Genomic DNA, 13936 nt, shown 5'->3' on the forward strand with positions numbered 1-13936 from the left:
GACGGACAGAGCGCTGGACTGGACGCACTAAAGAGTTTGTTTGTAAACAATACAAAAACAATAAAAATTTTATAAAGATTTTCGAAGAAAAAATTGTTATTGTTCTAAGCTATACATAGTAAAGGCTATTAAGAATGGACATTTATGTATGTCTATATGTATCCATATATGCCTGTATGTTCTCTATACGTTTTATTATTATTTTCATATTTGTGATTTTTTTCTTCTATTTTTTTTATATATGAATTTTTTTTTTGTTTGAAAAAAGACATAAAGTTCAACAAAATTAATGAAGTTTGTTTTGCTCTTATTTCTTTCAGCTGATGACACAAATTTGTAGGCATCCGAACAAAACACGCCAGATACTTTGATACTTTGAATGCCAGCCGCACCGAACAATAAGGAAACTAATAAAGACTCTCAGAATCTAATACAAGAAAATAGAATACTAAATATAGTAAGTGATAAGTGATAAAAAGTGTTGCTTTCTTTCGTTCTCAATTGAAATATTATAACAATAAAATGTCATTAGTGTCAGAAAAATGAAAAATTGCATTAAATAAGTGCTTTCACGTAATTTACGGAGTGATGTCGTAAAAAATCGAGAAACCAAGAACGAACAATTTTAAGAAAAGAGTTAGTAATAGAGTTGCGTGCAATTGTGATTAATAATGTGAGTCATGGTGCTGCTAAGAAGTGAAAAATAAACCGGATATCCGTTAAACCCAAAGAGTATCGTGAGGAAAAAGTTTATTACTGGACTTCAACTCCTGAAAACACGTTTTCACACAAAGCAAGTGTAAGGGAAATATACAAAAAATTCAGCTAATAATAAACATTCTTTGTGGGAAAAAGTAATTTATTGGTGAAAAACTAGTAAAAGTGCAACCAAACCAACAGTTACAACAGTTACAACAGTTACAACAGTTACAACAATTGTAATAATAATAACCGCAACTATAAAAACAAGTGAACGACAAACGCGTCGAGGACGTTCATAGAGCCACAGTTTTTCTATTTTTCAGCGTCTGCCTGTGTTGGCTGTGAAATGGTCAAAATGGAATTTCTTAAAAGGAAACATTTTTCACTGTGGATTAGTGCAGCGTTACTCCTTGGTGTTGTCTTAAATGAGACAACAGCATTGCAGGGTGTACCAACATGGATGTAAGTAGAACCTCACTAGTAATCAATGGATGAAAATTCCTTCAAAATGTTTAATTTAAAAATGAAATGAGTATTTTTTTTTGTTTGTGGTTGAATTTATTCACTTTCTGAAATAATTTTTATTTTATGTTAAAGTAAAAGTACGGCACCTTAAAAGTTTTTTTCGCAAAAAAAAAAAAAATTAAATAAAATAATTTTTACTAGAAAATGTTAAGAAACTATAATAAACAATATTGTAGAGAGTGAAAAAAAAATTTTTGACCCAAATCATCTAATTTTTTTATTCAGTTAAGGATATGAACAATTTTGTGAAGCTTTTATTCAAACTTCAAAAATTTAAAGCTTTAGTTAATTATTCTAATAGAATTACATATCAACTTTTTGGGAATTTAGTCAATAGAATAGAATAACTATTATTTCGTGCATGTCAAAATTATTTTTAAAAAGATTAAAATTAAAAATTATTACTAAAATTTATTGAAGGTACGGACAATTTTCGTACGTATAAAGTTTTATATTACAATGAAATGAAGTCTTTTAAGTAGTTTATCTCAATTTACAATTAGTGCTTCGATATCTTCACAAATATGGCATAGAAACTAATAATAACGATTCAGTTATAAGCCTTAATAGTATTAACAATATTTCGTTATACAAAAATTTCTTATGAAAGAAAATTGTCTATATCTTACGGAATAAGATATATTGCAATAAGATAAGAAAAAAATGTGTTACAAATACTTCTTCTAATATAGTAGCCAACACCATTAAATAAAAATACAATATCATATTATTGAACACTGAAAGTTTTTTTTGACAATGACGTCTTATTGAACAATGATGATGACGTATTTATTTTATATTAAAACTTTTGTCCTCAAATCACTTGACAGCCAGTACTACGGTCAGAAGAGTCCTATTATACCAAATTCACTTTTAATTATACAAATCCCTTTACATAGCTTGTGAACAAAGTCCAGAACTAAATCCAGAAAAGAGCTCTTGATCTGTTCTGGTGACAGAAACTCCATATGAAATAAGTTTCTTCTGTGCATTGTTGAAGCTGGACGGTCACAAAGAATATGCATAGTTGTCTGCATTCCGAATTGGCAGATAATCAACGTTTATGTAGGTTATCTTTTAGACCACAATAACCAGTTATTAAAACCCGTTGACGTACTAAATAGAGTAAGGTTTTTAATGAGTGTATTTATTTCATATTTAGTTTAGATTCAAAATATTTTACAATAAATTGTTTTACATTGAAACATGAAATCACAGGACATTGGATAAGCATTATATCTTGAAGCAGTATTATATTTAATACAGTGATTAGTAGAAACATGAAGGAATAGTGCCATTAACGTACAGCTTAATTATTATAATACAGTGATATCATTTGTGAGCATATCAGAGTGTATGTTTTACTAATAATATTAAGACTGAAGCAACAATATTAGGTTAATTTAAAAAATATAAATATACTTTTCAGTGGAATTAATAGCATTTTCAATTGGTAAATCTGAATTCAATCTAGATTTATTCTTGAACTATTATATTTTGTTGCCTAATCAAACATTTTTAGAACAATCTAACACATTTGCAGTTCTGAAATACATATAACGCATCAAATCACTCTTCGTTTGTCAAGTTATATGAAACAGCTATTAATTTGAGGGTAATCTTGCTACACTACGAAAATATCTAGAGTGGTATACATTTTGCCCCAGATTTACCCAAAAATTGCATTAAAAGTCATTCTCGATTGAAAAAGTTACTCCGGTTTAACAAATCAAGAACGACATAACTTTTACTTATTCCCTTACCTACATATGCACACATATATGAGTCACAAGAGCAATATGTGATCTTAACTGAAGGATGCAAAGTGCTTAGCACAGCTCATATTTCAAGCCTTGAAGATGTGCTTGTATACATGCATTATCCCATGGAAATAAAGCACAATGTATATTCCAGCATCTCATGTGAAAGATTTGGCATAACTTGAGTTTAGTATGACAAGAATTGTGCAAGTATCAACTAAGTTAACAAACCTTGCTTTAAGTACTAGTTCTAAATTCCAAGAACTTGCAGATAGTGTTTTGTTGCCATTAGCATTACAAAATAAAATTATTTATAAGTATAAATATAGGCCCATTACTGCAAGCTATTACAACTATTAGCTAGTTACTTTAGCGTTTCAAACCAAAAGCTAAACACAAAGTGCTTATCAACTTATCAATCATTATTTAAGTTTATTATACGCACAGATATAATCAACTAATTTTCGTAATGTAAGTAATTGGAAGCAATTTCAACTTCCAAGCTAACACCGCAATAAAATTTAAAATTTTTAAAATCTTCATACTCTGCACTTGCATTACTCAAATGAAACACAACTTTGCCATTTCAGCTTGAATAGGAAACTCGAAGCCACTACACATAACTCAAAAATGGAAAATTTCATTTTTACCTTTTTGAAGAAATTCACTTCATTTTTCACATTGAAAAATCGTTCGTTTTGTGAGGAAAATTCAAAATTTGTATGTTTGTGTGCTAAATGTAGATGTATCTTGAGGAGCATAGTTGCGGATTGGTATCTGTTAGATTTGCAGCTCATTTCCTTGGCAATCTGTAAGTTGATTATGCTAAGTGCAAAGCTACTAACAACGGTTATTCTGCACTTGATTATGAAAAGTTTTAACTCAACATGGGATAAACTTGTTGAAATGTATCTGCATCTGCATCTTCATCTGCATCTGCATCTGCATATAAGTTATCAAGTCTCGTCTCCTACACTAATTATTGTGTTTATCGTTGTCTGTCCTAAAGGAACAACGAAATATTATCTATTGTATTAACTAAACATTTCTTAACGATCGTAGTCTGTCCTAAAGGAACAAAGAAATATTATCTATTGTATTAACTAAACATTTCTTAATGATCGTTGTCTGTCCTAAAATATTATCTATTGTATTAAACAGGAAATTGGAAATAACCAAACATTGTAACTAAACATTTCTTAATGATCGTTGTCTGTCCTAAATAAACAACGAAATATTATCTATTGTATTAACTAAACATTTCTTAATGATCGTTGTCTGTCCTAAAATATTATCTATTGTATTAAACAGGAAATTGGAAAAACCAAATATTTTTTATTATCGTTGCCTGTCCTAAGCAAACAACGAAATATATTATCGGGATTCGATACTTCGAATTCTTGGTATAAATACGAGTAAAAATTATGGAAGTAGTTAGTCTTAAGAAACATTTCAAATAAAGTGGTAGCAGAAGCTACACAAAAAAATAATAGTTTATATTTAATTGGCGCTCAACGTGAAGCCCGTGTTACAATTGCGGAAAATAAAAAGTACGCAACACGAGTTGCTCGAACTATATCACTGCATTTAACAAAACATGCAATAACTTTGCAGATGAGAAAAGAGAGATTATTCTAAGAAAAAGGAATAAATAATATTTAAAATATATAAATAATATAATATAAATTAATATTTTCAAAAATTTTTTTTATTTAACGTGAAATTTCATTTAATTAACTTGAAATCGTGAAATTTTTTTTTATTATTTTATAAAAAAGAATATATAAATTACAAAAGAACAAAAAAAACCCCAAAACTAAAGGTGACTGTCTAAGTAATAATAATTTAATACCTGTGGTAAAAATTGAAAGAAGATACAATTAAACTGAAACTCAACTCAGGAGAAGCAGAAAACATTTTATAAAATATATAAATTACAAAAGAACAAAAAAAATCCCAAAACTAAAGGTGAATGTCTAAATAATAATAATTTAATACCTGTGGTACAAATCGAAGGAAGATACAATTAAACCGAAACTCAACTCAGGTGACTGTCTAAGTAATAATAATTTAATACCTGTGGTACAAATTGAAGGAAGATACATTTAAACCAAAACTCAACTCAGGAGAAGCAGAAAACATTTTATAAGTAAGTCAAACAATTAATTTCTTTTTGAAAGAAGTATAAATGAATATATAAAATTGTTAATTGGACTTGTAAAAGGTGGAAATTTTTTTTAGTTAAATTATAAATATAAAAGTAAATTATTATTTTTTATTGTGTAAAATCTTTTCCCTTCGCTTACTGTTATTAGATTTTGTTTTATACTATTGAAATATTTGTTCATTTTTTGAAATACTATCGTGAAACGGGAATAAAATCAATTTTTTTTGTATTTATTAAGTTGTAAAACTGGAAAATCTGTTAAAGAATTTTGCTAAAATGACCCTCGAAAATAATACTTTTACACAAGACTTAATTAGTCGACTTATAGTCGCAAACACAGCCTCTCTTAGGGATGAGATAGCTTTGCTAAAAGAGCAGCTTTCTGCAGTAAATACTCCCAAAGTAGTAGAATTCGAAACGGAAGTAGTAGACAGCCGTATAATATGTGATGAGACCTTGGACATAGTAAAATCACTTCCCGAATTTAGTGGAAAAAATAGTTATGTTAGTTGGCGGGCCGCAGCCATAAATTCCATGAGTTTATACAATAGAGGTAGCAGGAAGTATTTCGGTGCACTAACCATTTTAAGAAATAAAATTATAGGCGAGGCCAACGATACTCTAACAAATCACGGCACTTGTCTAAATATGGATGCCATTATTGCTCGGCTTGATTTTGCATATTCGGACAAACGTCCAATTCATATAATAGAACAGGAATTAAGCGTGTTACGACAGGGCAATCTTTCGGTTATGGAATACTACAATTTAGTCAATAAAAAGTTGACTCTCTTAATAAATAAGACTATAATGACCCACGGAAGCGATGAGTCAATTACTAAAGAACTTAATAGAAAGAATAGGCAAAACGCTTTAAGAATATTCATAACTGGTCTAAAAACACCATTATCTGACATTTTATTCTCACTTTGTCCGGAAGACTTGCCAAATGCATTAGCAAAAGCTCAGGAACTCGAAGCAAACAATTTGAGGGCAAGATTCGCTTTAAATTTTCAGAACAATGGGAAACAAACTCCAATGAATAATTCAAACCACTATCAAAACCAGTACAACAGACAAAGGAGATACGATCACACACCTAGGAACACAATCCAAAATAATTTAAGATTCCCTAAAGCGAATATTAATAATCAAAATCAAATTCAAGAACCTGTTGTACCAATGGAAGTGGATCCATCTGTATCCAACCAATTCCAAAGAAACAACAGTTATCAATCATCTAATAGGAATCACTGGAACAACTCAAATAGGAACTCGCATTCTTTTATGCAGGGATCGGGATATCACAATAACCAAACTCAAAAAAGAGTTCATGAGAGTGTTCAGAGTAGGCAACCGTTACCAAAAGCTCAACGGATAAACAATATTTCTGAAAATCATTTTTTAGGCCAAAGGGAGTACTAGAGCTCCCCTACATACAATTAACAGATTTAAAAACTGATAAAACCTTTAAAATTTTGTTAGACTCAGGTGCTACAGCATCATATATTAGGCAGGGAATATACAAGAATAAAAACCAATTACCAATATTTAAAAGAGTAAGAACTGTAAATGGGTACAGTACAATAAAATATTATCACTCTATTACCTTATTAGGAGTGCAAGAAAGATTTTATGAAATTGAAAATTTAGAAGCAGATATACTTATAGGATATAATATTTTAAAAAGAATAAATGCTGTTGTAGATTTAGGAAACAATGAATTAAGATATAATGGAAAAACCGAAAGAATATACATAGATTCGAACAAACATAAACAGAAAAATGATATGATAATGATAAATAAATATCTGGACTCACTGAAAAAAGACGAAACTGATGAAGAAATAAACAGCACTTTTTCGAGAATAGAATCTGCCAAAACAGTAAGCAGTAATCTTTCAGAGAAGGATAACCTTATGAACATACTGGGACAGGAAGATCATACTGAATTAGCTAGAAAAATTCCCGGCGTGGATAATGACATAACAAGAAAGGAAGAGTCACAAAAAATATTGATATACAAAAACAATATAATAAAGCAAATACAATCGACGCATTCAAAAATAAATACAAGCTTACCCTTTAGAACGGACGTTAGAGCAGAAATTAGAACTAACTTAGACACTCCTATTTGGAGCAAGCAGTATCCTTATCCTCTCTCTTGTAACAATTACGTAAATGACGAAATAGCTAGAATGCGGGAAAATGGAGTCATCAGACCAAGCAAGAGTCCATATAATTCCCCGATATGGATAGTTCCTAAGAAAGGAAATAACGAAGATGGAACTGGTAAACATAGGCTAGTTATCGACTATAAAAAGATAAATGAGCATACCATAGCGGATACGTATCCAATACCAGACCCTAGTATAATCCTGTCAAATCTAGGGAATTCTAAGTATTTTTCAACAATCGACCTGGAGTCAGGATTTCATCAAATTCTAATGAGAGAAAATGATATCGAAAAAACCGCTTTCTCAATTAACAATGGGAAGTATGAATTTACGAGGATGCCTTTTGGTTTGAAGAATGCACCTCGAATATTTCAAAGGGCAATGGATGACATATTACGAGTTAAAATAGGGAAAACATGTCATGTATATATGGATGACATTATAGTCTATTCCAATAGCTTGGAAGAGCATTCTAAAGAATTACAATCAATCATAAAAATACTGAAGGACTCACATATGAAAATATCTCTGGAAAAATCAAAATTTTTTCAAACAGAAGTTGAATTTTTAGGATATATAGTATCCCACAAAGTTATTAAAACCGATCCAGAAAAAATCAGAGCAATTGTAAAATTCCCCATTCCCGGAACGTTAAAGGAATTAAGAAGTTTCCTAGGATTAACAGGATACTATAGGAAATTTGTTCAAAATTATGCACTAATTGCCAAACCTTTAACAAAATACTTATCGGGGGTCAACGGAAGAACTTCAAAAAATACTTCTAAAAAAATTGTAGTTAATTTGGATAAAGAAGCATTATTCGCTATAGAAAACTTAAAAAAACATTTGACTACCCAAGTAGAACTAATTCAACCGGATTATACAAAAAAATTTATTCTTACAACCGATGCATCAAACATAGCCTTAGGAGCTGTTCTTTCCCAGAATGGAAGACCAATTACTTTCATTTCTAGAACTCTCAATAAAACTGAACGTAATTATGCAACCAACGAAAAAGAGTTGTATGCCATTGTATGGTCATTAAAAAATTTGAGAAATTACCTATACGGAGTTCAAGATCTGGAAATACATACAGACCATCAACCGTTATCATTTGCCGTTTCAGCACGAAATCCCAATTCAAAAATGAAACGCTGGCACGCTTTTATAGAGGAATTCTGTCCAAAAATTATATATAAACCAGGAGCAAGCAACGTCGTCGCAGACGCTTTATCGAGAATACAGTTGTATAATATGACTAATGAGGAAAATAGTTCTACTACTGATACTCAACACTCAGCTGAAAGCAGTTACCATGAAACAATTCATGAAACCAAAAAACCTCTTAATCAATTTTCGCAACAACTATTGATTGCCAGAAATAAATTCACAATTCACGAATCTCTGAACATTTTCGGAAATACTAGACACTTAATCGAATATGACACCATAGAAAATTTGATAATAATACTGAAAGAACATTTACGACCAAATTTAGTGACAGGGATACACTGTACTCCTGAGGACCGGTACGAAATAGAAAAATCTCTAAAAGAAACGTTTACAAATAAATTTCTTTACACCAGGATCTTTGTAAAGGATATCACAAACACTGAAGATCAAGAGATAATTATAGAACAAACGCATGAGAGAGCCCACAGGGGACTCGACGAAAATTTAAAGCAAATAAATAGATTCTATTACTGGCCAAATCTAGGTAAAAAATTGAAAGAATACATTAGAAATTGTGAAATTTGTAACAGAAATAAATACAACCGCCACCCAAAGAAAATTTCAATAGGAATAGCCCCAATACCACAGAAAGAAGGGGAAAACCTCCATTTAGATATATTCTACGCACAAAAACTGAAATTTATTACTTGTACGGACGCTTATTCTAAATTCGTGGTAATAAGAAAAATAGAAGACAAAACAAACTTGGAGGAAAAAGTATTAGAGTTACTCCAGTCATTTCCACAAGCAAAAGTGCTTATGATAGATAACGAACCTGGTTTTACCTCAATTCAATTTAAATCCCTAATGAAAAGACAAAATATAGAATTAAATTTTTGCAATCCCAGACATAGCTCTACTAACGGTCAAATAGAACGACTACATTCAACAATTGTTGAAATAGCTCGATGTATAAAAGATGAATTTAATCTACTCAATGATACAGAAATAATTTTCAAAGCCATACAAAAATATAACCAAACTATACATTCCATTACGAATGAAAAACCATATGAGATTCTTTACAATAAGAAAGAACATACTGATATCCCACAAAAATTAAGGGTAGCACAAGAAAAAATGCTCAAAACCCATAACAAGGACAGAGTAGAGAAACAATTTGAAGTAGGAGACACGATTTATGAAAAAATAATTGGGGAAAGAAATAAATTAAAGCCTAGATACAGGAGACAAACTGTCAAAGAAGATTTAGGAAATAAAGTCATAATTAAAAAAAAGGATAGAATTATTCACAAAGATAACATAAAGTTCTAATTTTTTTTCCAGTACCATGTTGTTTATATATATATGGGCAATTTTAGCATTATTCAAAGAACAGATATAATCATTATTTATATTAAATACCCAAAAGTAAGCAATAAATGTAAACTTTATATGGCAAGGGCAGTTTCACACAAAGATGGAAAACTCTTAATAGATGAACAAATATTAAAATGTAACCAAAGTTTTCACAATGTAAAAAAATGCAAAATAGAACTAAGTAATACCTATTGTAACGTAAATTTAACTGAAACTTGTTTTGTAAATTTGTTAAATAAAAGACAAAGTAATTGTACTAAAATTAAGGAAAGAAATAAAGAGATAGATATTATCAAAGAGGGAGCTATATTAATATCCGGTACTCATACCGTTAATGATTTATCCCTAGAAGGAACTTATTTAGTTACATTTAATAATAGTATTATAATTGACAATAATAAATTTGAAAACATCGAAGGGAAAATATCTGAATATCTTAAACAAAATCATGTTAATAATTATAGAATAATAGAGTATGTAAACTCAGAAGATGAAAATTTGAAATTCGAAAACGTAAATATACTTAATCGTTTATATAATAATGTCTCGGGAAATTCCCAGATCAAAAATATTATACTTATTATATTAGTTATATTAATCTTCTCATATCTCTTGTATAAAATTGTAATAAGTATTTGTAAGCGAAAACAAAAGTCGAACGCAAGACATGAAGAAGAATTATTTAATAAAATGAATAATCAAATACAATTACTAACAAAAGCTTATTGAAGAATCGGGACGATTCAACTTAGGAAGGGGGGAGTTATCAAGTCTCGTCTCCTACACTAATTATTGTGTTTATCGTTGTCTGTCCTAAAGGAACAACGAAATATTATCTATTGTATTAACTAAACATTTCTTAACGATCGTAGTCTGTCCTAAAGGAACAAAGAAATATTATCTATTGTATTAACTAAACATTTCTTAATGATCGTTGTCTGTCCTAAAATATTATCTATTGTATTAAACAGGAAATTGGAAATAACCAAACATTGTAACTAAACATTTCTTAATGATCGTTGTCTGTCCTAAATAAACAACGAAATATTATCTATTGTATTAACTAAACATTTCTTAATGATCGTTGTCTGTCCTAAAATATTATCTATTGTATTAAACAGGAAATTGGAAAAACCAAATATTTTTTATTATCGTTGCCTGTCCTAAGCAAACAACGAAATATATTATCGGGATTCGATACTTCGAATTCTTGGTATAAATACGAGTAAAAATTATGGAAGTAGTTAGTCTTAAGAAACATTTCAAATAAAGTGGTAGCAGAAGCTACACAAAAAAATAATAGTTTATATTTAATTTATATGCGTAAAATTATTATTAGCAATGGCGGATTAGTGCTAGAGCAGCACATTATACTTGCACAATATATCACTCAATTTTTATTTTTGCGTTAACTTGCATTTTAGCTATAATGAATTAGTTAAGTCTAGGAGTGTGACTAGTTTTAAGGGGATTTAAGATCATTAAATATGTGTCATTAACATGAGATTTATTTAGCAAGCTGTAATTTAAGAATGTTTATTTTGACTTTATTTCAAGCAGCAATTATATGAAATCAGTGATAAAGAAGTTGAGTTTATTAATTTCTTGTTTAATTTTAATGTTTTTACCAGTTGGACAGACTTAATAAAGCAATTAAGCAATTTTAATCGTTTAATTATTTTATTAAGATGTTAAAGTCATTATAGTTGGAATGATATATGATTTTATTAATTTTAATTTGATAATCATTGAAAAATCAAAAAAAAACAAGGTTAATTACTTATTAAATAATATAAATTAGTTTAATAGAGGTATTAGTTAACATGCATTTTTGGCTAGCAATTAAAAATGTTCTCATTATATTCTATATTTAAATATATTTTAGAAAAAACTTATATACACTACGTTTCATACTAAGTAAATGTTATTTAAGAGTTGTAGAAAAAATATTAGTGTCTAAATTAAGAATAGAATTATATAAACGTAAGAAAAAATATTTAAATAAATAGAAAACATTTAATGTTAAAAATTAAAAATTGCCTCTAATTCAATGAAGTATTGATTTCAATCGATTGGTGCTATTAAAGCAACCTTTATAGAATGAATGTGAGTGATTGGAGAGCCATCGTTACAGATGGTCACCATGTCAGTTCAGATGTACAATATGATTTTTAAAATAAATTTGTGAAAATACTAATCTATTCTAAAACAATTACAACTAGTGGTGCTGGTATTTGTATCGTTTTACATACCATAGAAAGTGGTGTTCGTAGAAGTTATAACGCTTTGGAATTTCTCTGAAAAATATTATTTGGCAACCACTAACCAGCAAATAGACACCAAAATCTTTCTTCATGTCTATAATATACAGTACAGTTTAAACATTGTTAATATAATAGACGACAGTAATAAACTGCGACCTATAAAATCGTTCGAACTATATCTAGAGAAAGTCTTTTAATATAATGTGAACACAATTAATGTTGTAAGAATGTTAAACACATGTTTGCCTAAAAAGATAGCCAAGCTTCTTTTTGGACAGCAGCATAAGAAGTGTTCCACTATTACATTTTTCTCTTCATCCTCTACACAACATTAACAATATTTATAAGAGAGAACTATTATCTTACGATTATGACTACCAAATATCCAGTGTTCGGTAAAGCATGCCACCACTTTAGCGATGTTCTCTCTTGGTAGAATGAGTTAATTTCTGCATTTTTTCCTATTATATATCGGAGAAGCTATTATTCAAGTGTCTTTACTTCTGCAAGATCTAACAGTTTCTTGAACAACAATACTTCACCAATAATTTACAACGTGGTAGTAAACACTCTAATTGCGATTCTGTTTGTATTTAGTAGTAAATTAGTGCCCCGTATACCCAAGTCAGCACTACAATAGTTTTCTTCAAAAGCTTTGTGCCTCAAAACACATATTCCATATTAAATGTACTCTCTAAATGGCAATAAGTTCTTTTAGAGCTGGAAGCTAATCCCGAGCACACTTTAATTTCAGTACCACTTAACTTATTGATTCCAGCTTTCCGAATTTATATATATCGTGATATACGATATATCATGACATCACGATTTACTTAACTAAATCGTTTCTAGTTTGATTGCTAAGATCTCTATTTCATAATTGGCGGAGAGGTCTGGTAGATTGACAGACAGTTATAATAGTAAATTCTTAAGGAGGAAACTAAAGCTAATTTTTTCATTAATCTTGTGTAAAAGATAAATTTCACAATAAGTTAAGTGAAAGTTGAAGGTTTGTTTAATTCAAATTTGTATGGCATTTTAATAACCTGAATATTTAAATGGTATATTTATAGCACTACTTTTATTACTATTACTATTACTAAAACTACTACTAATATTGTTACTAACAATGTGCAGATCTGAGATCAATTGTTGCTTAGTCTGATGAAGTGATAAACATTAATCCAGTTAAGGCGTAAAGAGGGGTTTTGAAGATATCTCAAGTTAATAAAGAGTAAAAGTGCACAAGTGCACTGGCTCAAATAGCTTCAACATAAACTACTACTACTATTGTTAACACTATTACTACTATTACCTATATTACAACTACAACTACTAATAATAAAACAACAATAATAACACAACCAACAACTACTGTACGACTACTACTACTATTACTACCACTAGTACATCTGGTACTACTGCTAGAATCTGTATTTCTATTACAATTACTATATAATTATACTGTTTTATTTGTAAATATTTTAATTATACCGTATATTTTTATATACATTAAAGACATTATTACATTATGACATTTTATTAAATTAAAAGTAGCAAACTTTTTTTTATATATCTGTGTCACTACAAAAACTTTACCACAGTCGTCTTATTAAATCCGTAGCCATTTGGAGATGAGTGACAATTTAGTTAAACAAAAAAAGTTAATTAAATAAAAAAGTTTAATGTTGCATATGAACCACAGTGTTTTATTTTACAAAATTAATTGCGTTTTATTAACAACTTTTTAAAAGTTGCGACTCAACTGTCGGTAAATAGTAGTGCGCC

The 13936-nt window shown here is 29.4% G+C and overlaps 1 protein-coding gene across 1 annotated transcript in view; it reads left to right on the plus strand.

Annotated features, from left to right (window-relative positions):
* The first annotated feature begins 326 nt into the window (after window positions 1–326).
* LOC119674067 (protein Wnt-5-like) overlaps window positions 327–13936 on the plus strand; it is a 106834-nt gene continuing 93224 nt past the window's right edge. The window contains exon 1 of the mRNA XM_038085191.1: window positions 327–1164. Coding sequence (XP_037941119.1) covers window positions 1049–1164 — 116 coding nt within the window. The 5' untranslated portion in view covers window positions 327–1048. The remainder of the gene's footprint in view (window positions 1165–13936) is intronic.

The sequence above is a fragment of the Teleopsis dalmanni genome, chromosome 2 (genome assembly GCF_002237135.1).
Source record: "Teleopsis dalmanni isolate 2A chromosome 2, ASM223713v2, whole genome shotgun sequence".
NCBI lineage: Eukaryota > Metazoa > Arthropoda > Insecta > Diptera > Diopsidae > Teleopsis > Teleopsis dalmanni.